The sequence below is a fragment of the Macaca thibetana genome, chromosome 11 (genome assembly GCF_024542745.1).
Source record: "Macaca thibetana thibetana isolate TM-01 chromosome 11, ASM2454274v1, whole genome shotgun sequence".
Classification (NCBI taxonomy): Eukaryota; Metazoa; Chordata; class Mammalia; order Primates; family Cercopithecidae; genus Macaca; species Macaca thibetana.
The window spans coordinates 13,778,380-13,804,143 of NC_065588.1; the positions used below are offsets into that span (position 1 = coordinate 13,778,380).

At 42.3% G+C, this 25,764-nt stretch overlaps 1 protein-coding gene across 1 annotated transcript in view; it reads right to left on the reverse strand.

Moving 5' to 3' along the window:
- Nucleotides 1–25,764, reverse strand: part of GRIN2B (glutamate ionotropic receptor NMDA type subunit 2B) — a 421,309-nt gene that overhangs the window by 35,580 nt on the left and 359,965 nt on the right. The window contains exons 7-11 of the mRNA XM_050748224.1: nucleotides 20,369–20,571; nucleotides 19,403–19,574; nucleotides 19,031–19,184; nucleotides 15,351–15,476; nucleotides 12,544–12,773 (exon numbers count right to left, since the gene is read on the reverse strand). Coding sequence (XP_050604181.1) covers nucleotides 12,544–12,773; nucleotides 15,351–15,476; nucleotides 19,031–19,184; nucleotides 19,403–19,574; nucleotides 20,369–20,571 — 885 coding nt within the window. The remainder of the gene's footprint in view (nucleotides 1–12,543; nucleotides 12,774–15,350; nucleotides 15,477–19,030; nucleotides 19,185–19,402; nucleotides 19,575–20,368; nucleotides 20,572–25,764) is intronic.

Below are 25,764 nucleotides of genomic sequence, written 5' to 3' on the forward strand. Positions count from 1 at the left end.
ATACAATTTGCATAACGAAGCAGGTGAGAGCACCTCTTGCCTGTTCAGGCAGAGAGAAAGGGATTTATAGGTAATTGGCCACAATTAATTTGGTGCACTTTTAAAAGGATAAAAAGAAAAGCAGAAAATTGCTCAGTGCTCCAAGTCAAAACCACATCTGCACCCTATGTGGTGTGTGTGCTGGTGTGTTTGCAGGGATGGGTGGGTGTGTCATGTAAAGGCACGTGAGTTAATAACCTTGTGTGTTCAAGTGCATTTTATTTTTTCTGTAAGCAAAACAAAACAAAACAAAAAAGGCTCACTTCCCAGAGGTTCCTGAACCCCAGAGGTCCTCAGCTGCAGAGTCCTTCATGACACAATGCTGTTAGCCATCTTGTTCAATTTGTATTTGAGGCCACTCGGAGACATCATTAGAAATCACAGTATTCTTTCTTCAGTACCAGGATAACACCTAGCTCAACATCTCTTTTGTACCCAGTCCAAAAAAGGTGGAGTCCCAGCTGTCTCAGGGTCTGTTGGCAATCAGTTCTTGCAAGAAACACAGCTGGCTAATACTTTACTCAGAAAACTGTGGTGCTAGTGATAAGCTGGGAGATGTGTAGAGGAGTTTCACAGAATTAAGCATTTAGAAAATTTAATATCAAGGTGGTTTATAGCCTTAAGCTATAAGCTAGTTCCCTTCTGAGATGAGGATGAAGGGATGAAGTAGGGTGTCCTTCCCTCCACTCCATTTCTTCCCTCTCTACCTTTTTTACTTTTCTCATAAAGGGAAGGTTGCTGAGAGTGGGATCTTTTCCTTTGTAGCTGGATTAAGTAAACACACTGGTTACTGCCTAGCAGAGAGAAAACATGGCACCCAATATTTGATGTCTCTTTGATTCTTTCATCCAGTCAACTCTCATTAAATAAGTGGTTCTTAAAGGTGCAAGGGGCTGTATGTGCACAAATGAAGAAAAGAAACTTCACTGGAAATACTTTTGGTTAGAATGAACAAGGTCTCTTCAAGGTTCCTGTGCACTCACAGCTGGATAATGAGTGGTCTCTGGCCAGAGCCCCATAATCTCTCCTTTGAGAATCCAAGAAGCCAGGCCAGAGAAGGTCCCCAGGACAGGGGCTTTACTGGATTCTGTTGTCTCAGGCCAAAGCCTCCAGAAGCATGTCCTGCTTTCCTGTGTCCACACAAAGAAGACACAGGGCTCTGGTAGTGCAGTATCACAGGGGCAGATGCAGGCTGTGGGGTCAGCTCTCTGGATCAAATCCTGGAACCCTCATTTTCTAGTTGTGTGACTTAGGCGAATTTGCTTAATCCTTAGATGACTCTCCTCATCTGTAAAATGATGTTAATATTGGTGATCTCAAAGGGTGGGCATAAAGATTAAAAGTAGTGAGGCAGGAGAATAGGGTCTGGAGGAAGGGAACTTAAGGCCAACTCCTGCTGAATGAAGTAAAAACACCAAGGTCTTGGGGCAGGGAATCTAAGGTCAATTTGCATTGACTTCCCAAAGCTGGATCAAAAAGAAAAAACCTGGGCCTGGGGGCAGGGAACCTAAGGCCAATTAATGCAAACTTCCTGAAGCTAAACCGAAAGGAAAAACCCTATCTCCCATTCCCAGTAGCAAAGGATCAAAGGCTATTCTGCCTACCAACCTCCTCCTTCCACCAAGTCTCAGATGGAAAAGGGAGAGTGCCTTGGATTGGCCGTGGGCCAAGCAGGCACCATCCCTTTTTCTGCATAGGATACCAGTTCACCTCAGCCTTTAATTAGCCACAGACCAAATCCTTCATCCAGATAAGGGGTAGCCAATAGGAACCTCGAATGGGGTTCTTTAAACCCAGAAAACTTTGTAACCAGGCCCTTGAGCCACTTGCTCGGGCCCACTCCCACCCCATGGAGTGCTTTCTCACTTTCATAAATTCCTGCTTTTGCTGCTTTGTTCCTGTGTTTCATTACTCAGTTACTTTGTTTGTGTGCTTTGTTCAATTCTTTGTTCAAAATACCAAGGACCTGGACAACTTCTGGTCAAGACCCTCCATCGGTAACAAGAGAACCATATGTGAAGAGTTTAATAGTAGGCTTGGCACATAATATATGTTCATTACACAGTTCAATAATAAAGGCAGAGAGAAATAGGCAGGTTTGGCCCCAGGAATCCCAGTGGCTATCATCTAGCTAAGAATTAAAACTCAATGTGATGCCAGCTCTTACAGATCCTGCATTCATTCTAGTTGTTCTCCTCCCACTCTAGGGTGGGGTGGAAGGTGGTGATGGCAGGGAAAGGAGGAGCTGTAGAGGCAGGAAAGCACTTCCTTGGCTGGCACTGCAGTGGTCTGGCATTGCCACTCCCTAGGCATGGCAGATGTCTTCCTTGCCAGGCAAGTTCTGGGTTCCCCAGAGACGCTCTCAGGGAAAACATTGGACCAACCTCAGTGCAGCTGGTCATTTACATCAGTCTCTCCAGCTTCTCCATTGGACAGCACCCCTCCTGACTCTTTCTGTTGCAGTTGCCTTATCTTGGGAAGAAAGCCCTTTGGGCAGGGAGCCTTGAAAAGCACCTCCTGCGACCTCAGGCCCAGACTGATTCCCTCCTTCCCATATGGCCTCATCTGGTCTTGAGAAACAGATCTATCTGGCCGTTGAGGGGAGTATGGCCCACCAACCAGGGACCAGCTCTCACCAAGACCTGTTACCTTCAGTCTTCTCAGGTATGGGTCAAATGCCAGCCCTTCTCCATTGTAACTGCAGGGGCTGGATATCAAGCTCTCTAGATGAACGCCTCAAAGCAGCTTCAGTAGGTAAAAAGTACAGAAAAAAGAATTCACAGCCCTCCAGTAGCTATCCCACCCCCCCCACCACCACCCCAAAGTAGATTTCTCTCACAATCCTTTTCTTACTTTTGATTTCCTGGCTACCTCCTTGGCAGAGTAGTACCACACAGGTGGGAGCTTTTGGCACCTGTACTTTTATTTCCAGCCAGTTGCACAGAGTCCTACTTGGTTTGAAAGGGTTCTCCAAAAAATTTTGATATCAACACACTATTCTACCCCACCGCTTCCCTGGCAGCTACTCCTCCCTGTGCACCCCAAACAGAAACAACTTCTCATACTGACTAGCCATGTACTTTTTAAAGTGAAGACCTGAGGCCTTGAGCCTCCTCCTCCTGACTTCCTCCTGGAGTGACGGCTGACAATCCAAGCTGCTCCGCACTGAGGGAGTCGGCTTCCCTGCTCATTTTCTTCTCTCCACTCTGGCCATTCTCGGGATCATGTTGGCCTGAAGCCAATGCTCCTGATGCTCTCGATCAAAGCCATCACCTGAATGGCACTGGAGTAAAATAGGAGAGGAAACATCCGAGACTATAGTGTTTTCAGAGTGTCAGTCACTTGGTCTTTAAATGGCTCTCTCTGACCCATGCTGGACAGGAAATCTCGATGTGGAATAGTAAACTAAATGGTTGGGCTTGCTTAGCCTCAGGGAATCTCAGACCCCCATCAGCCCTAGCATATGCCCAGTTAGGCCAAAAGGTTCCAGAAATATAGCAGGCTGCACACCTTTTCCACTCTTGCCACCATTACAGCTGGAGGCAACAAGGCTGAAACACAGAAGCCCAGAGCAGCCCTGGCCACAATTTTCATTGTGAATGTAATTCTGACATTTTTAAAACCTGACTCATTCTAGGTTTGATGCTTTTGGCCACATCTAAATTTCCATGCGGCATTAATTTGTCTCAAAGGACTCGAATTTATTCAGAAGTGAAACATTAATTCTTAATAAATTCTCAACCCACAACCCACGATTTAGTGAACTTATAAAAGATTAGCCCTCCCCGTATTAAAACATTGATTGTCTTTTTGTTTTTAATCAGAAAAGAATGTTGGGAAACTCTCCTTTTATGTAAATAAACTTTGGAATAAAGCAACTGCCTTCAACAGTTAGCTAAATAGAATAGCTCTCCTATAGAAACAGAGACTTGGCTGTAAGTAGATTTGAAATTTGGTGGGAATCCTCAGAGCCACTTGCTCCTCCCTGGGAGAGTCAACCTGACTGGGAGAGGTCCCATAGGGAAGCCACAGACAAATTCAATGATTCCAACAGTTAAAAGAAATGCTCACTAGGCTCTCCCACATCCAGAACATCCAAATCTGAAAGGACAACATCCCATGCTATGTACTTTGATTTTTGTTAATTAAAATTGTTTGTTGCCTATTTCTGGCTTTAATTTTGGGCCTAGTTCAATTCAATGCAGGTGAGAAAACTGTGAATTCATACTCATGCTAGTTTGCATAGTTGCATTAAAAACATTGTAGTTTCAGGAAGCCTCTGGTCCTCTAATATCTTGCATAGGGATACCTTTCTAAGAAGGGCAATACAGAGCAGATCTAGGACAGTGTTGGCTTCTGACTACCTCCCTCCCTCCCTCCCTTCCTTCCTTCCTCTTTCCCCTCATACTCTCTCCATCTGTCTGCTTCCTTCTCCTTCCTTCATTTCATTTCATTTTTGTGTTTCACAAAAAGATGAGTCTACTAATAGCAGAATAACAGAAAGCCAGATTCTTTACCCAGCTAAGAAAGACAAACTTTCTGATATCCATTTAGTAAACCTTCTATGCACATGGGAAACGTGTGTTCCTTGTGCAGCTTTGTGAGTGCTAAGTTACTATTTACCCGGTTATCTTGGTACCTTTATGTAGTCTTGGAGGGTAGGGCTGTGTGTGTGTGTGTGTGTGTGTTTGCGCGCGCGCGCGCACGCGTGTGTGCACGTGCATTCTTGTGTAACAGGGAGGATAAGGCTACAAGAAGAGAGAGGAGGCCTATTTGCTTTTGATGAGAAAAGAGTTCCCTGTGCCTGTTGATCAAATAAAGTTTCTTCCAGTTCTGTGATTTAAACAACATGGCACAGTCTAGAATATGAGAAGAGTGCATTAGTGTTTTTCTGCACAAAGGAATTGTGAAAATGATACATCTTATGGAGACATGTCCTCAATTCCCTTTGATAAGGGTATCACTACTAAAAGGCCTAGTAGAAGGTAGTGGGGAAGTGTGCACATAAGCAGTATAGTACGTATTGTGAGAAACTGACATTAATCCAGCTCAAGGACACAGCAAAAAGGAGCACACTGACACTCAGGTTTTGTATTGTTTCCCTGAAATTAACCAGCAAGGAGAAGACTCTGCCTATAAAGCATGTCTCTGCAAAGCTTCAGTGCAAACTGGATCCATTCTTCTAGGTAAAGGAGAGGGGAACTGAACCTGATCCCACTGTAAGAAATACACACTTTGAAAGGATGGGGCTGGGAGACTGACAATGCAGATTGGGACAAAGAGGAGAAGCACTGAAGTCTAAAGGATGCAATGAGCTCAAAGTGCAGATTACAGAAGAAGTCGTGAAGGCCTTGTATTAGGTCCCTGTGGCAGCCATAAAAAATAGCCACAAACAGAAACTTATTCTCACATAGTTCTGAAGGCCAGAAGTTCCAAAACAAGGTGTTAGCTGGGCTGTGCTTCTTCCAAAGGTTCTAGGGGAGAATCCATATCTGCCTCTTTCGACTTCTGGTGGCTCCATGTGTTCCTGTGGCTGCATCACTCCAGTGTCTGCTTCCATCTTCACATGGTCTTCTCATCTATGTGTTTTCTCCCCTTCTGGGTCAAAACTGTGGCTGCCTTTTCCTTACAAGAACAATTGTCTTTGGATTTAGTGTCCACCTGGATACTCCGGGATGATCTCATCTTGAGATCTTTAACTTAATTACATTTGCAAAGTTTTTTTTTTTTTTTTTTTTTTTTTTTTTCCCAAACAAGGTCAACGTTTGTAGGTTCTAGGGGTGGGGATGTGGCTATATCTTTGGGAGGATACAATTCAACCCACTTCAGGCCCCAACAAGGTCGCAGAGCTTAGAGGTGAGGAATACAGTGTTAGAGGTCATGGGAAGGCAAGAAGCAGGTGGTCGTTCAAGGGGAAGAGGGTCTTTCAACGGGAAGGGGACCACAAAAGAGGAAGGAGTAAAAGTCAACTGTGAAGCCCTGCTAGGAACCCAGTCATCAACTCTGGGTCATCTGCCCCCCAGGAGGACTTGGAGGGTGACCACTACTAGGTCACAGGATGTTGAACTGAAGTTAGGGATCTCTTGTCTCAGTCAAGATGGATTGAGGAATTAGGGCTTGGGGGAACCTGCTGGGGGACAGAGCAGACCCATTCTTAAATAAAGCCAGAGAAGAAGTGAGGGTAGCCAACCCTGATGGACAGACCTGGGGCTATCCAAGACCCAGGGGTCTGTTCTGGACCCATTTGGATGGAGGTCACCCTGGCAGGAATGAAGGAGTCTCATTGCTTGGGACAGCAGTCCATGGAAAGAGTCAGACTGACTCTGCCAATTAAGAGAACAAAACGAAACGCAGGTATCCTTCCCCCTCTCATGCGCATTCTGTACATCAGACACTCCCAGGATTTGGGGAGTTTTACATTTTCCAGACCTGCTCTTGATCAGTGGCTCTAAGAGGAATAGTTGCCTGACAGGCCCAGAGGACTTCCTTGCATGAATCATACCCTTACAGTTTGCTCAGCTACCTAGAGGTCCAACCCAGGCCCTCATTACTAGCTCCCTTGCTAGTTGGTCATGACTGCTACTTTCTCAATTAAGCTATTTTTAGCCCAGTATTCCGTGGTCTGAGCGAGATGATCTGGGCCAGGAAAAGGGTGTGACAGATCAGGCTTGAGGTTGGCTGTCTCCTGCTGGCTTCCAGTTAATAGGGCAGGAAAATAAATTTGTCGCAGTGGAAAGCGTGGCCCCATTTCCTCACACATGCTCCACAACCACTCAACATTTCAGGGTAGTTGTGGAGTAAAGTTGCTTATCACTAGGCTGAGCTTGTTCCAGAATGCATATTTATTTATTTGCCTGCATGCTGATTTAAAAGTCATGCCCTTCCTATATCCCAAAAGAATATGAAGTGACTTCCAGACCTCCATGGGACTTCTTGGAAACCCAGAAGACTCATTATTTAGAAAGCCATGGGGTCCTCATTTGGGTGTTACGTGGCCATCCTGATTGTACCTCCAGTGTGGCAGGCAAAGACAGCTACCCTCAGTAAGCAGATGAGCACCTTTTTGACATTTGAAAGTTAATAAAGCTCCTCTAATTCCTTGAGGAAAAGAGCTGCAAAATATATTTCAGGCAGGTGTCACAATGATGGTAGGAATGTGTGAAATCATTTGCAGCCAGATACCCTTGAGAGCCCAATGGTCAAACGGCAACCTTCTGTGACTTTAGCAGCTTTCACCTCCCTGTGGGCTTCATTCTGACTCCAGACCTCACTGACCCCATAACTATCCCTTCTCACTCCTGGTGGCACCGTTCTCCACCATCCAACAGTGGCTTAAAGCTAAGGGTCACTCTATGCACAGGCTAAAGTCAATTTGAGGGCCATTAGCCTGCCCAAGTACTGGAAATCACCATTATTCTCTATTTAAAATAATATCTCTAAAAGGCTTATTAAATAAAGTGCAAATGTTACAATACTATCTAATTATTATGGCTCAATTAATTAGATAGCTACATGTTAGTAGGGGGAAAGGATCTAACTTGTTAGGCTTTGATAAGGTAGATGGGAAGGTAGGAAGAAAAGTGAATAACTGGAAAAAGCATCAAATAGCATCAGTGTCTAAACAGGGCGGCACACTGTTCAGGGGCTATAGTGAGCCAAGAACACCATAAGGGCAAATTACTTAACCTCTCCAAGCTTCAGTTGCCTCATCTACAAATAAAGATATTAATAGCACCATTACATAAGATAATCTATGAAATATATTTGGCATGATGCCTGGCTTGTAAGAGCTGAAAAAAAATCTTAGCTGGGGTGTTATCATTGAAGTTATATTATTATTATTAATAATAGTGACAATGATAATCATTATTATTAGTAGTAATAGTAGTGGTGGTGGTAATGTGCTCTGTTAAGTGGAATCAAGGCATTACATTAAAGGATAGGGAATTAAATAAGAAAGTGGGGGCAGGGGTGTCAATACCAATCCTTATCTATGTCACAGCTTTCCCTGAGATTAGCTACAAGAGAAACACCCTGGCAGAGTGATGTTAGAGCCAAATACACAGGAACTCAAATTTTGGCTCTGTCACTTGATAATGTATAACTTTGGGGAAGTTACTAGTTTTCCAGAGTCTCGGTGTTCCTATTTGTAAAATGAGAATAATCATACCTGTATGAAGATTATCCAAATAGCATACACAGAGCATACAAAATGTACCTAGTGCCCAGCAAATACGTCCCCCTCCCTCACTGGCCAAGCTCTTTTTCCTTCATACTATGGTTGGCAGACTGCAAAATGAGAAATCCATCTGGATGGGTGAGAAATATGAGAATGTATTGTGGGCTCTTTGTTAAGAGAAGAAAGATGTCACTAGCTCCCTTACACCCTCCTCCCACTGGGGGAGCTGATGGAATGTACAGTCGGGCTGCTGAACGTTAGAACTTGCACCCATATTTAGGTACAGCATGTAGTGGAACAATTCTGAATTCACTGTAATGTGCTACCGCAAAATGGAAGCCTTCCAGTATAAAGGAGCACAAAAATAGGTTTTCATGGAAATTTAACTCTGGTTTTCTACCTTAACATAAATGAAATCTGAGTACATTTTTTTTTTCTGCAAAAAAAGCTGAAGATAATTCTTTAAAAAGCTATAAATTGAATGGCTACAAATATCTTTCCATTATCACTCCAAGATATTTATCATTTGATCTGAGTTATATGGAAGATATATCACCTGTAATAGTCAAAACAAGTTTAGGAACCCTTCTCCATTTTAAATGTTACTTCCTTGATGAAAATCTAATCACATTGGAAAATAATCTTCAAAATCACCTCATTTCTTTTCTCAACATTATTGTTTGAATGTCTTTATTCTTTTCCTAAATTCACAGAATATACTTCCCCTCACACATTACCATACCCTGTCCTATGAATTTGTTTTCTTTAGGTGTTTTGAAGTAAGACTATAAGAATTTTAACGTTTTAAGTATACTTTCAGGAAACTCTTTCTGATTTATGTAACTGTCTGACACTGATATGCAGTCATTAGTTACTTAAGTATTTTCTATAATTATGTAAGTCATGTTGACAGATTCTGGTAGGGTACTTCCACTTTACTGTTTTGTCATCTGCAAAGTTCTGAAATGTATCAGATAACCATTTACAAATTAAACAGCTGTTAAGGGGTACTTGCTGACTCATTGCTTTCTTTGCCTGTGATGCTGGGTCCACTGTTTTCACCAGGGGTTCTTAAGTAAATACAGCCTCTCTTCCTCTCTCCCCACAGTCTTTTTTTTTTTTGTCTTAATGATGACCAACTTACGGTCATTGACTTTGTGGAATTCACGGTCAGATAGAGGAATAGGTGGTCAGGTATAGGCCTATAGATTATTGCAACAGAATGTGGAAGATACGTGTTATAATAAAGATTTGAATAGTTGCCGTAATAGGGCATGGAATGACTAATTTCCCAGATGAGCTAGGGAAAGCTCCACAAATAAAGGGATCTCTAATCTAGGTTTTGAAGCTTCAGTAGAAGTTCGATGAATGAAAAAGTGGGGAAAAAAGCCTCCTAGGCAGATGCACAGATAGAGGTATAGTTGAAAAAGATGAAGAATTGTGGATACCCAGGATATCAGATGCAGGAACCCAAGAATTGGCCAATGAGACTACAGAGCTGGTGTCACAGTGGAAATTATTTCAAAGGTCTTGAAAGTCTCTCTCTCTCTCTCTTTCTCTCTCTCTCTCTCTCTCTCTCTCACACACACACACACACACACACACACACACACACACACACACACACAAAAAAACTGCCTTCATTCTATAAAACAAACTGATGGGCTCCAACTTTTTAGAACATAATCAACATGGTATGGAGGGCAGACGTGCATATCCTATCTGCTTTAAGAAGCCTAGATATAATACTTATTTCAAGATCGTGGAAAAGAAAACTATCTTCCTCCGTGTCTCAGTTACGCTCAGTTCAAACAGAAAGGCATTCAGTTATTACTGCATGGCCCATGAGGGTAAGAGAAAGATAAGTGCAGTATACCAAGTAATTTTTGAGACACTGGAAGGAAACATTTTGATACCCATGGAGATCCTCCACTTAACAGCCCAGACCCTTAGGAAGATCTGTGACCTACCTCATCTCTGCCATATTGATGCATAGTGACATGATCTCACCATACAGTGCTATAACCATGCACAGGACATGATACACTACACCCCTGCCCTGCCATGTCAATCATGGTGACATGGCCCTGCTATACTCTGTGTGGGTACACAGTCTACTACATCTCTGCCACAGCCGCATGTGAAGACATGGTCTGCCATACTTCTGACAAGTCTACACATGGGACATGGCCCATCAAGTTTCTGCAACATCCATGTTTTAGGGTGGTGCCTTAGTGCATTTTGTGTTGCCATAGAGGAATACCTGAGACTAGGTAATTTATAAAGAAAAAAAAAGGTTCAGTTGGCTTACAATTCTGATATCTGGAAAAGTTCAAGTTTGGGCATCTGGTGACATCATCAGGCTGCTTCCACTCATGGTGGAAGGGGCAGGGGAGCCAGCATGTGCAGAGATCATATGGCAAGAGAGGAAGCAAGCGAGAGGGGAGGTGCCAGGCTCTTTTTAACAATCAGCTTTTGGGGCAATTCTCATGGAAACTAACAAAGCAGGAACTCACTCAGTCCCGCCCCTCCCAAGGAAGGCACTAATCTGTTCATGGGAGATCCACCCCATGACCCAAACACTGCCCATTAGGCCCCACCTTCAACACTGGGGATCAAGTTTCGACATGAGATTTAAAGGGATCAGACATCCAAACAATAGGAGGTGGGCGTGGTCCACCTTACCCTAAGCCACATCCAAGTAATGAGCCCTGTGGTTGTTGTCAGCCCAACTACTGTCCAGGTTCCAGAAATAGTCACCAAAAGGTAATTATGGTAGTGGCTGCAAAGGGGGGTGAAAGGAGGTATCTAACTCAAATTTTAGTTAGGGTCATGATGAAAGATGTTGATGAAGAAACAGAGACAGGTTTAAAAACGGATTAATAAATGGATGAATATATAAATAAATGTATCATAAATCTTGAGATGAGAGAAGTAAATAAAAGCTTCCAAATAAAAAAGTCCAAGAGAGAGATTTTTTTTAAAAATAAGGAATAAAAAGCAAAAAGGAAGACAAATCAGAGAAAGAGATAACACAAAGGGGGTAAACACAGTGGAATATATATATATTCCTTGGGCCATCATGCGCCCATCTCCTCAGTGTGGGTACACAGCGGCAGCCCTCTACTAACCCACACTGGCAGCCCTGTGCAGATAGGCCACCCAACCACATCCAACAGGAGGTACCATGCACTCAGAAAAATATATATATATATTCATTTTCTCAAGATACTGTTTATCTTCTCCACATGCTTTTAAATGTTCTTGATAAGTAGAGATGTAGAAGGAAAAATCAGAATCTGAGCCCCTGAAGAGAATATGTCCTCCTTCTCATTCTTCTCAGACCATTTGCTTAAGTGTGTAGGGTTTTAGGTTGGGCAAATCTAACCCATGTGCACAGTACTATTTGGTCTGAAGACACATCTGTCTGTATCTCATGGCTTCATCCTGGGGGGGTGGGGGTGGGAGTGGAAAAATGTCACATCTTCTAAATCTTAAGGAAATAGAGTAGAAAATTTGTTGTAAGCGCAAGTCTCCAAAATTATTTTGGCCACAAGCTTTATGGGACACTCCACGGAAGTGGCTCCCATCCCTAGTTCTGGTTACATAGTTTCAGGAGACAGATCTCCCGTGGAAAATGTGATGCTTCAGGCAGACTGGAGGGTCAGATGTATTGAGAATGGATTTTGTACATCCTCATCCAGCAGTGATGGAAAACAGCAGACGCTTTCCCTTCTCTCTCAACTGCATAGGCCCACAGGAGGGGGCAGCTCATTCATCAACACCACTCAGGGGCAATCATCCAAATCATCCAGTTAAACAGCAGTTACTTCTCTTTAAGACACAATGCGAACAACCCTCCTGCTCAGCCCCAGGAACACATGAGTGTGCCGTGGAACAAAGGGAGAGCCCACAGCCAAACACCACTGGGAAGAAAAGGAGGCCATCATGCGCCCATCTCCTCAGTGTGGGTACACAGCGGCGGCTGTCTAATAACACCCCACACTGGCAGCCCCTGTGCAGATAGGCCACCCAACCACATCCAACAGGAGGTACCATCCACTCAGAAAGCTGCTAACATACCAACCCCCTTATTTGCAGCCTAGGGTGTACTAGTGATAACTTTTCACGAATCAGGAGGCCAACATGAAGTCATGTTATTTCAGCAGGGAAACTGACTTCTACTCCCATGTTCCAATACAAGGAAACATAAGAAAGAACAGTCAATTCCAAAAATTTAGAAGACAAGCAGGTACATGAGAACTTTGAGTATGGCTGAGAACAGGATTGAAGGAAAGATGGGAGATTTCAAATGAGTCTCTTACCTTTTTGTCGCTCAAGCCAGAAACCTGGTCCACATATTCCTCTTGGATCATGAAGGCAGCTAAGTTGGCAGTGTAGCTGGCCAGGAAGATGACAGCAAAGAAGGCCCACACTGACACCATGATCTTGGAGGTGGTCCCCTTTGGGTTCTGCACAGGTACGGAGTTGTTAAACACCAGACCCCAGAGCAACCAAATAGCTTTGCCGATGGTGAAAGAGGGGCCACCAGGCTCTGGCACGACAAAAAGACAAGGACGAAAGTTAAGCCATTGTGACTGGTTCTATTTAAACCTACAAATACACAGGGTGAGTCCCTGCTCAGAGCAGGAAACTCTTCCACTAAAACCGAGCTCTTTTATAGATGGCTTTTAAATTTGAGAGTGTGTATCTCTCTTTTCCAGGGACTCTCAGGAGGGCTGCAGAGGGTTCCTTAGAAGAAAAACCAAAAGCCTGGGGTGTGTGTGGGATGGTCTTTTTTGAATTAACAGTCATGACTCCCCTCTGGAGGAGCCATCAACCTGCCCCATATACAAGACCCTATCAAGGTCACATCAAAACTGAATAACACAGGCTGCCTATGTCACTATGGTCGCACTTGAATCGTAACTGTCAGTTTTTCCTAAATTTTATATTTGTATCTACCAATAATGCATTTTAACTTCCAAAAACATCACCAAGAATTGTGTAAGATTGTGTTCTACCATTCACAAACCCTCTTCAAGTCTGTTTACACTGATGCTAGATGGCTTGGGATGCACTTTTTCCTGATTTTTCTTTAGCTTCTAGCACTTAGCACTCAATATTTCAAAGACAAACCTGACCCCACTCCAATGCCAACACTTCCCAGCTGGTTTCCTGCCGTAGAAGCTTGTGTGTAAAAGAATATCAGGAAGGCCAAAGGGGAAGTCGTAGAATTCTGGCCTGGCTACATGCATCTAAGGGCAGAAAGGAAGCTGCTTTTGACTTTGATTTCCCCCGCTCCCCCAACCTTTGCACACACAGTGCTTGGGCTTCTGCCCATATATGTATTGTGACCTCATCGCAATCTCTACGCTGATGGTAAAATCTTGCCTGTTGTCTGAATCTCCATGTAGCCCCTCCACTGCAGAAATGAACATCTGCCTGCACAGTTTTACAACATATTTGCACAGGTCTTATGATGTAATCTGTGATCCTGATAGCATCTGCTCAGCCAAATAAATCATCAGGGACAACTCACGTTGAACCTGATATCTAACTGTGCACACACATCTGTGCGTGTGGACCTTATTTCATGCAACAGATGTGTAACTAAAAAGTTGTTTATAAATTAAAGTTTTGTAAATTGTAAAATGCTCCAAGGAGACTTGATATTTAAAGTGGTCCCATGTTGAATTCCTCTGTGAAGACAAACAGCCTTCGGTAAAATGAGTAATTGTAAGCCCTCACTCTGAGCTTTCTTTGCAAGTCTGGATTTTTGGCTCCTGTTATTTTTTCAGGGGAGAGAGGCAATGCACACTGACTTTAGTTCTTGACATTGCCGACCTAAGTATATACTCACGTGATTCCCAGATGTTCCACTTCTTACTGATGCCACACAGGCTGGGATCTAGGTCATGGCTTCTGGATGAAGCACAGGTGGAAGGCCCCTGACTGTACCATGCAGTGGAGACACCCCAACTCCCATCTCAGAATACACAAACCAAATTAAAAGGTAGGTCTACACTTGGAAATACTTCAGTAAATTGGTGTTTCACAGCTTGTACTGTGGATCCAACAGAAGCATGAGGAAGATTTTATAAAATACTGCTGCCTGAAACCCTATCCTCAGAGATTCTTATTAAATTGGTGTAGGGTGGGGCTGGTTATTTTAACATGCAACTAAGATAGAGAAACACTATATTGAAACATACAGTGGTCTAAGCTCCACCCTAGACTTGGTGAATGAGGTCCAAGCACCCGTGTCTTTTAGATACCCCCATAGATCATTCTTATGTGTAGCCAGGATTAAGAATCTTTCCTTTTGGAGGTATAATTCTAGGATAGAGCTCACTTTCTGAAATGGAGAAGGCTCAGAGAAGGCAGAATATTTCTTAATCCTGGGGTTCTCAGGAAGTTTTAGAGGAGTTATTTACAAGGATCCCATGCCCCTCTTTAGAAATCATGTGAACTTTTAAAAACTGTCATAAATGCCTCAAACACATGGGCAGCCCTCACATCTCTGGGTCCACCTACCCAGGAAATTGGACCATACCCAATAACAGCTATGAGTGAGAATTGGTCTTTCTCATTTATTTTATTTCCAACACCCAACTTTTATACTCTCTGACAAGGGGGTTAAGCCAGGAGCATATGCTTTGGAGATCTGGTACTTCAGTTGTGATCCTTTGGCACTGGGGAACTCTACTAGCCACAACCACCTGCAAATACCCTGGGGCATTCCATTTCTTCTTGTTCTTAACATGTGTGTACAATCTGCCTTGCTAGCGACATCTGTTCCAACAGACTGCCCACAGCCTAAGGTTATCAAAATAGTTTCCTATGACATGTTTATGCTATACCCATATCTACCAACAGTTTTTCCTCTCCTTAACTTGGGAGTGCAACTAGGCTTGGGGCCAGGCATAAAGCAGACCTACAGATTCAAACTAACGTCTTAACTGGAGTATTTCTAAAGAGACACCAAGATGGTGACCTAGAAATGTTCACCTCAGGGTTCCTTTTCAGAAATGGATATGCTAGGGAAAATGCAGATAACAAATGAAGAGTCCAGAGATTTGAAAATAGGAGAAAAAAATTGGGGAAATGCAGCAGTTCCAGCCGGCCTTACCTCTGCCATCAGCGAGGCACCTGTTATAACCCACAGGGCTGAAGTACTCAAAGACAAAGACAGCCACGGCTGAGACGATGAGCAGCATCACAAACATCATCACCCATACGTCAGCGCTGAATGGCTCTGGGGAAGGGAAAAAAGCAGTGCTCAGGGTTAAAACAGAGAGCAAAAGACTTCGAATTAATTCACATATTCATTTCATATTTTAGGGGGTGGGGAACAAACCACAGTGTGTTGTCTGCCTTCAGGAAGCCAGGGCCTACGTTAGATTGTACCTGAACCATTTCCTTAAAGGGCAAGGACTATCTTCCTTCAAATACATGAGAAGGACAGCTTCATGCCTGTGAGCCTTTTAGGTTGTAGAGGCAGTTTCTGCCAATATTGGACCAATATCTGGGTATTTCAGTAAATGGTGCAATTGGAAGAAATACTAGCTATGAGGTGAGTATTGGACTGACTCAATTTGTGTTCTCATCTATATGGCCACACCATGTAATAGAGGCCTGGAAATGCCTTCCCCAATGCTTCTGAGCCTTGCAGATACAGTCATTCTCAACAGACCTACCTACTATTTTAGAGTTGAATTTGTTCAGGAATAATTATGTACAATACATAACCAGCTCCCCTTTCCTCCTTGTATCACTTCTCTTAAACTTCCTAGCCTAGATTCACTTTTTCAACCTACTTTTATGTATCGTATGTTATCAGACATCATTAGGATATGAGAATATAAGTCAATGTTAAAGAATCCTTCCGGCCGGGCGCGGTGGCTCACGCCTGTAATCCCAGCACTTTGGGAGGCCAAGATGGGCGGATCACGAGGTCAGGAGATCGAGACCATCCTGACTAACACGGTGAAACCCTGTCTCTACTAAAAATACAAAAATTAGCCGGGCGCGGTGGCGGGTGCCTGTAGTCCCAGCCACACGGGAGGCTGAGGCAGGAGAATGGCATGAACCCAAGAGGCGGAGCTTGCAGTGAGTGGAGATTGCGTCACTGCACTCCAGCCTGGGCGACAGAGCGAAACTCCGTCTCAAAAAAAAAAAAAAAAAAAAAAAGAATCCTTCCATGCTAAATATTATTATCTGCAACGGTGGGAATTTAACAAGTGACAAGGGAACATGCCTAAGCTATAATTCACAAACCAACTACAATCTATCCCCCGTCACCAAGTGATAGGGTTGATGGGACAAGACTGGGCAAGGTAGCAAGAATGTTCCACACATGCTTTCTTAATATCTTTAATCATGTGTGCTGAATGCTTTCCAGTTGAGCTAAATATCTCTCTGGCTGGGAGGTGTCCCGAAACTAGATACTATATTCCAGAAGCCATCTCTGTGAAGGCCTATAAAAAGGGACAATCACTATTCTGTCCCATGATACAATGCTCCCTCAATTGTGTCTCAAAATAGTTCTGGCCTTTTTAGCTGTCACAGCACATTGTAAACTCATAACTAAGTGAATTAACATGCTGTTTTCTCCATCTTCCAAATCATTAATAAAGATGAAGTTTAAAAAGGGGAAAAATTGGCTGAAAATTAGAAAATATATTTCTTACTCTGAAACCTACTTTATTATCGAACTCCCAAAGGAATTGTAAAAGCTTGGTCACTTAATCAATTTTAAAAAGATCTTGATAAAGCCCCAGTGCTTAACACACCAACTGTGAAATGCAAAACCTTTTAATGGCAGCTAGAGATGCGAGCATAATAGGTACAATTCAAAGGCTCTCTCCAGAGGTGCAGAGAAAACCTCTGCACACTTGACTCTAATTGATTGCAATTCTACCCTGATTTCTCTTTTGTCTAAGATTGGGGAATAACTGAGTAAAAGCATCACCTCTATGGTCTTTTCCTCCCATTAGGCCCAGGGAAACTTTCTATACACAAAATACATCGTCTGTTTCGGCCTTTACAATTTAGAAAGTACTTTACCACATACTGTATATATAATCCTTCTAATGGCCCTTTCATTAGGGATTACCTTATTTATTTTATGGAGGAGTAAACTAGGACTGAGAGGTCAAGGTTCTTTCCAGTTCATACTCAGAAAGTGGCAGGGTCAAGTTACAAACTGAGCCAAAAAGTCTGTGTTTTTTCATTTTATTACATTGCTCTTTGTCCCCCATGCTGGTTCCTGGGTTAGGGGCTGAACCCTGAAAAGGCCTTATTTGTACCAGAACACAGGTTCTGAAGGCTACAATAGCTGGATTTTAATCCTAGAGCTGCCAGTTATCAGCTAAGAGACTGCTGGAAAATGGCTTAATATGTCTAAGATTCCGTTTCCTAAGCTATAAAATGGGTATAATAACATTTTATGAGTTAATATTACCAAAGGGTGTACAATGATGCCTGGCACATTATATAGTAGGTGCTCAATAAATGTTGGCTTCTCTTATCCCTATAACTAACTGCTCCTCCTCTGAACACAGACATAAACACACCCTGCCTGACATTTCTATGCCATTCCAGTGATATATTAATGTACCACTGGCTCTGCCAGTTCAGAAGTTAAGGTAGTGCTGTACTGACAAGGTTAGAATTAGAATGTGGTTTCGTTTATATCTCTTAATGTTCCAATTATCCTTGCACAGGAAAAAAAAAAGCAAATACGTACAGCAGCTATGAGAATTACTGCATACAGTGTGTACTATCTAATCACATTTCACATAAAATTGGCAAGGCTGGAATTTGCTTCACTGTGAGTAAGAAGATTAGCTAAGAAATTTGAGTAATTTATAGAAAAATTCTATGGAGCCTATAACTCCACTTTGCAATGCATTAATTGAATTAATTCCCTATGGTTAGAGCTTAAAGAAATGTTAGTCACTGTCTACTATAATAGCCCCATTTAAAAAATGTTGATGTCCCTTAGAGAGATGGTGACTCCTCCGGGGGCTTACGGCTTGTTTAGGCCAAACCCAGTCTCCTTTCTGCTAGCCCAGTGTTCTGTTTTCAAGGTGACGTTTTGTTTTCCAACCCCTCATTCCATGGCCCCTGAAAAAAGTATGGGGTATGAGCTCACAAAAGACCTCATCTAACTGAAATCTTGGCCTCATCTCACCCAGTCTTATATCACATCTGAGATTTTTGACATTTAAGTGATGCTGGAGAGAATGGTATGGGGAGGGGTGCGCTGGGGTGGGAGGAAGAATCAGATCAGCTCTATCTGGCAAAGCCTCAGAAAATTTGCGTGGAAACAAAAAACCTTTTTTGGTAGCACTGAGCACAATTCTTGCAGATAATTAAAAATAAATAGATATTTCAATGATATCCAGAATTAGAAATTATTATGGCAGGAAGCAGCCTCAGAGATCAGCCTGGTTGAAATGACTTCTCCTGTGGATGAGGAAACTGAGTCCCCAGATAGAGCAAATTTGCTCAAGGTCACATGCTGACTAAATGGCAGGAATGGGACTACAGTAGGCCCTCTGAGGACCAGTCCAGTACTGCTTTCTTAGACGGCATTATGCTTTCCTATTTTTCTGGGTGTTCATCAGTTTTCATGTTTGAGAGTAATTAATTTTGAAGTCCCCTAAGTGAAGTCCCTGACTGAGTTGAGCTCCTAGCAAACCACCTCCTAGCTGGAAGAGCCTGGCCATGTGCTCCTTCTTTGTTCCCTATTTCACTTCCCCATCCGTATGTCCATTTCCTTCCACCAGCAAACCCATCATTTACCTAAGAAGGCAGAAGGTGAGACAGTCCCATTGCTGCGTGACACCATGACACTGATGCCTGTCTCTATGAAGGGCACAGAGAAGTCGACCACCTCCGATCGTTCCTCATTGATGGTGAGTGAGCCCACCGCCATGTAGGCCCTCTTCATGACCACCTAAGAGAAAGACGCAATCCTCCAATTAAAACATTCAGAGGGCAAGGGACCACCACGAGGAAAATACAGCCTAGCTGTGGTTTTCTTTATATAGTGGGAACAATACATCTTATTTGCCATTTTGTATTTTCTGAAATGCATAAAGTGAGCATGTTTAAAACATATATTTAAAAGAAGGAAAATAAATGAAAATGGAAACAGCCCTTGTGGACACTCACCTCTCCAATCATACCATTCCAGGTTCCATTGATTTTCTTCCCATGCTTGCCATTGGTAACCAGGTAAAGGTCATAGGTGAACTTCACAGATTTAGAAATTTTCTTAAGGATGTCGATACAGAACCCCTTGCAGCATTTTTTGATGTAACCCGGCTCCTCATCTGTTTTATTCCTAGCCAATTAAAGAAACAAAAACAAACGAACAAAAAGGCTTTGTACAAAAAGGCAACATTTATTACCCTTTGCCATTAACAAACCTCCAATCCCGAAGCAGACCCCCTTCACAGCTCAGCACAATTTATACTAGACTCGAGTGAAGAAATAAGACAGACAGCAGACCTGCACTATTCTCATTATCTCATCGCATGGAGATATGTTTCCTCTTAATTTTAATTCTCCTTTGAAGTACAAAATACATAAGAAAAGGGTGCATATTTGAAGGCCTCAGTTCAATGAATTTTCACAGACTGAACTCCTCTTTTTAATCAGCACCCAGATCCAGATACAGAAAAGTTACCGGCACCCAAGAGGCCTCTTGTTTCCCACTCTAGGCACTTCACACCAAGGAGAACCATTATCCTGACTTTTAAAAGCATAGATTAGTTTTATATTTTTCAAAAAATAGTTCTAACTCTCAAGATTTTGGGGCATGTTGGCCCAAGAAAACATATTTGAAAACCAGAAGTAAACTTAAATCTCCATAAACTTGAGGCCCTGATCATTGAGGCCAAGCAAGACCAGAGAAAGTTTAGCATAAGAAGTTAGCCATCGTTTTCCCAGGTCACCATCTGGACAGAATGGGACATTAGACCAGAGGGCTGCCAGTAATCCCACAGATCAAAAACAACTAGAAATCAGACACAGTGCCCAGTTCTCATGCCTCAGGTCTCAGGCCAGCCAAGTGCTAACAGGTGCATCAAAGCTGACTCTTCCATGCCACCCAAAGTCATTGAGAGGATGCCATACTCAGTGATTATGCGTTTTTGGCAGGGGACTGTGTTCCTCATGCAGGTTCCACTCAGAGGGTCCACACTTTCCACAATGACAAATGGTGCCTCCTCCAGGGTCACAATGCTCAGATGGTCATCTTCCTGCTCTTCAGTCTCTGGACACATTCGGGGCCACACATAGTACTTCATCTGCAGGGACTTGTCTTTCCACTTCCCCACCTGCACAAGGATGAACACGAGAATCAGAAACCTCTGGCCACAACATAACAGCCTGTCCCTGTATTGTCTGAGTAATTCCAGGAAGCAGTTGAACAAAAACCAACAAGTGCCAACATTGTACAAACTAGAGAGAGGAATACTTTTTCTTCTCTCTAGTCATATGCCCCAAATGAGACTACTGTGTCCAAATGTAAGAAAGGCAATACATTCAATTATCACTCACTTACCAAACATTAAATGAGAACCTACTATGTGCTGGCACCCTGCCAAGACCCATGGCTCAAAGAAGCATCATTCTGTCCTTCATGAAGCTCATAGTGAGTGGAGTCAGATATGTAAACAAATACCTTGCAGCACTGTGTAGTAAGTGCTGTGAGGATGCTGGAGTTGCCTGCATTATGTGTGGCTGCCAGTTTTTTCTACCTAACTGTAACAAGGAGCATGATGGTGAGAGCAGCGGATAGCTGTGGAAAGGTCAACAGAACAATGGGAGCAAATGAGCCAAAAGGATGTGCTTTGACTGTAGAAGAGATCCAGTGGGGAGAGCTAGGTGGATCTGAATTGGAATAAAATTACAAATTGGGATTAAAGAATACTAACACTGTTTGGGAAGGGAGCACAGTTAGGCTGGGGATGAACGTGGGTCAATGCAGACGTGCACCTCCTGGGCTGGGTGGAAGCCCTGGGATGAATCAGATATGTCTCTCTGTGAGCCACCACCTATGGCCACACAGGCTGAGTGCCCCAACACCAGGGAGCACCATCCACATGGACTCCAATGTGAAAGGCCAGTGCCCCTGAATCATGAACATGGCGGCCTGCTGGCAACCATCCTGAGAAATGTATGGGTTCCATTATTTTTCAGAAGAGCTACTCATTCCTATTTATAAGGGAATCGACATGGCTTTGTTGGGGGGCTCTTGATGTCTCTGTCTCATTGAGTTTAATGGAGAAAGAGGGAATACTTGCTTATTTTCTATAACTGAGCATCTTCAATTATCATAAGGAATTATGGATTGCAAGCACCTACATTTTCTCAATCTATGATTTCCTCCATGCAGCAATATAAAGTAGTAGAACAGGTGAGGCACCAGGAACTACAGCACTACTTAATTTATTAACTACAGAAATCAATAAGAAGCAACAAGTTGGTAGCACTTCGTAAATTTTCAAGCAAATCAGCTTGGATTTCCAAATTAATGCAAAACCCAGACTCCTTCCTTCTTGGTTTCTTTGTCCAGTAGCCTGCACAGCCCCTGCCCTTGTGTTACTGCATCATTATAATCCAAGCAGTGGCTTGGTGGCTTGGGCAATCTTATTTGGTACCTACACAGTCCCTGTTTGACTGATGCTGGTTGGTTTTCTTTCAAGGGTATAAATGATGTTTTGCTTCTTTGTTCAGAATCATGCACCGAACGAAACATTTGCTTTCCTTCATGTATATAGACTTCTCTGAACTGTTGATCCTGATTTTAGTACAAGACATTTTTTCTCATATTACTAAGACTACTTATTTCTAAAACAGAAATTTCCAAATGGCTCTGCAGCCAGTGGAGATACTATTGTCCTCTGCCAGTTGGGGCAGGTAGGAATTGGGAGAGGAGAGACTTAGTCCTGGGGGCCCCAGACATTGGTACCCCATCCCCAAACAGGCCTATTTACCCCAGTGGCCAAATTGGTTTTATATTCTGCACCTTCAATAATGTGTAAAAGGTTGAGAAGCCCTAAAGTACCTATCTATTTATTTATTTATTTATTTCCTATCATCTTCCCTCAATAGTCCCTTTTGACTTTTTTTCTCTTAAATCCAAATTTATTCTCTTCTATCTTTATTGCTACTAGCCTAGCCTAATATAGCCCAGCGGCCCATTCTGAGATTATTGCAGGAAATTTCAAATCTCACTAAAGGTCCCCCCAGAGTCCATTGTGGACACTGCTGCCAGAAAACACAATTTTGTCATATAATCCTGAATCAAAAATTTCAACAATCTCTCACTGTCCTCAGAATTGTGCCCAAATTTCTCACCTAGATAGTCAAAGTCTGTAGGTTGAGTCTAGCCTACCTTGATACAGTTAACTTCACTATTTTACATCATGAATCCTTAGTTCAACTTGGAAAAGGAAGTTGTTGGTATTAAGAGCTAACATGGATTAATCAGGAACACTTTGCAACAAACTAGCTGCATTTTCTTTTCTAATAGACTTACTATATCTGTGGAAAAAATGCTACATACATAACATTTTGGCAGAGTTTCTCAGACACTATTGTGAACAATATGGATATTGCACACTTTGATAGATTTGAAAGCAGTTTAAAATCTGTACCCAAGAAGGAAAACAATAGATTGTTTAATGAATGACTGCCAACATAGAAAAAGTCACTAGTGTCATGTCAGGGGACTCTGTTCTTAGAAGCGGCCTGGATAGTATTTTGGAAAACAAAATAGAAGTCATGCTTACAAAATTGCAGACAGCAGAAAACTAGATAGGAGGAAAGATAAACTGCATTGCCGAATCAAGTTTCGAGGAGATATGAATTAGTTGGAATGATGGACTGAATCAAATTGAATGAAATGTAACAGTATTTGTACTCAAAATCTAGCATTTTGATGTTTTAAAAAGCAATTGCACAGCATCGAAAATGAGATATTTCAATCAGCAGTCTACAAAAGCTATTGCAATAACAATGGTATATTTATAGACATACATCATCTAGCATATGGGGTGAAGGGAAGGTACGAATGATCCTACCCTTCTCTGTGTTCATCATACCACAGCTGGAAACCTGGGTTCTGATCCTATAATTCTATAACCTACTGATTTTTATTAAATATATCATTCTCATTTCTCCAACAATAGTTTGTTCATGCAGTTCCCTTTATCACACCCTTTCCCAACTTCCTACCGAGTTAGCTGGGTCATATCCTTACTTCAAGTCCATTCATTTCAACCACCACCAACTGCACACTGATTCTGTGCCAGGCACTGGGCTGTGTGCTAGAGGTAACAATACCAGGTTGCATTTATTGAGGGCATAGATGTGCTAGGCACTGACCATATCTAGTAATCTCACTATATCACAGTGAGCCTGTGATATTGGGACTCACATTTAATGTTTCATTTTACAGATGGCTACAGAGGGGTTTGATGACTTGCCCAAGGTCCCATGGTAAGGGACTTGAAGCTGAGCAGTCTGACTCCAGAGCTTGGGCTCCTACCCACCACACTGTACTGCTTCTCTGACAAGGAAGGAGTAAGACACGTTCCTTTTCCTCCAAGGACAGTCTAGAGGGAAAAGACACTATCCATCAACAATAATAGGCTTTGATAATTAATATCCAGTATCCATGGACAAGTTAGGCTTTGGTAATTACTCTAATAAAATATATAAATAAAGTACTCTGGCATTCAGAGTAGAAGTGACGATTTCCAAAAGAATCAGAAGAAATCTCACAGATCCTCATTTTGAGCTGGGGCTTGAAATGTAAATGATAGCTGAGGAGGTAAGATTATTTATCTGCCAAAGCAAGAGCAAGAGTGAAGGAGCAGAGTGGTGCAGAGGCTAAATGAAAATGGATTATTCTTCACAACTGTAAGGTCTGAGGCATGGGGAGCAATGGTCTAGCACAGTTCTCCTCCTTAAGGGCCTACTCACTGTAGCCGGATGATCTCTGCCACTCTCGAGAGCTGACTGGATTATGCTCATCTCTTCCCAACTCCTGGTTCAAGGGTGTCAGGCTGGTAGCTTGAAACTGGCATGGGCACCATGAAGGTGGCAAACACTATCAATCAGGCTCCCTCTGTCCAGCCCCAGCCCCTATGGTTAAACATCTACCAGCTCACCACTGCCCGGAACCCAGTTATTCATCATTTCATGCTATCTACCACCTTCTTTAATGATTTTTTAAATGTTCCAGGTGACTTGTCTTCTAAATGAATTCTAAACATGTCTCTGAGTATTTCTGAGACTATAAACACATTTCTAAAGCACTGTGAACCTCAGTTTCTGCATCTGTAAAAATAAGTGTATAGAATTCTGAGGTGCCTTCCACATAATTTCATGATCATAATTTCTTTAGGACAGGGGCTCTCTACGTCCTACAGATTAAAGCTCAATGAAGAGGTGCTTTTAGAGGTTACTTTTTGAAGGGATAGCAGTATCCAATTTGTTTCTACAAAATATGAACTTGTCTTAAAGTCATGATTTTTTTTTTCTTGTTTCTTCAAGGAAACAAGAAAAGAAATGAGAAGGAAAGTTAAATTCCTTGAGTACTGAAAGGTGAAACTTTTTTGAAAAAGAAAATCTACGAATATCAGATTTCCAATTCCAACCAACAGGGCTCGTGTTAAAGAACATGTTTAGATAGTCACTGCCAATTCTTTATGGAGCAAGGCAGGTTAGAAATGAGTAAACAACTAAAATTAACAAAAAAGGAAAAAAAATTATGTAGAAGAAGAAGGTGTATTTCAAGCAATCCTTCTCTCAAGGGGGAGAAAGTATGGTGAAAAATATAAATGGAAAAGTTTGAAAGAGCAAATAAAAATAGTAAATAGAGAAAGAGAAGCCGGAGATACCAAGCAAACATCTTGAAAGGATGTCTGAAGTGGTGTGAGTATACAATCCTGGAAGTGCAGACAGTAGTAGAACATGAGGCTAATGAGATATTTCAGAGACAATGTAGCGAGAAGAACTGAAGGAAGAATTTATGCTTGAGATTAAAATAGGATCAGGAAAATAAAAAACCTTAAGAAATAATGAAGAAAATGACTGTAAAGCACTCATAATTCCTTTGAGGGAAACACTAAATAAACATCATTACCACAAGCACATTTCACAACATCTGTCTACAAAAAATTCAGTTATCTGCCATTCTAATATTTAAAAAGATCTCTTGAGGGCCAAAATCATCTTTCTCAAGAGAAAAAAAAAAATTTGCCTAGTTGTTTTTTTTTTTTTTTTTTTTTTCCAGAAAAACAAGGAGTGATGTTTTGGAGTTTCTGGTTTGGTTCTCTTGGTACAGGCTGAATAGCTGGGAATTTCTCCTCGGAAGGAAGTCTACCTTACAAACCTGTGGAGTATCTTCGAGTGGACTTGGCTCATAAGGCTTCCCTTAGGAAAATTCTAGGGAACTAATCTGTAATGCTTTTAGACTTCAAAGTCTTCCTTCTGCTAACAGATTCCTCATTACTGCC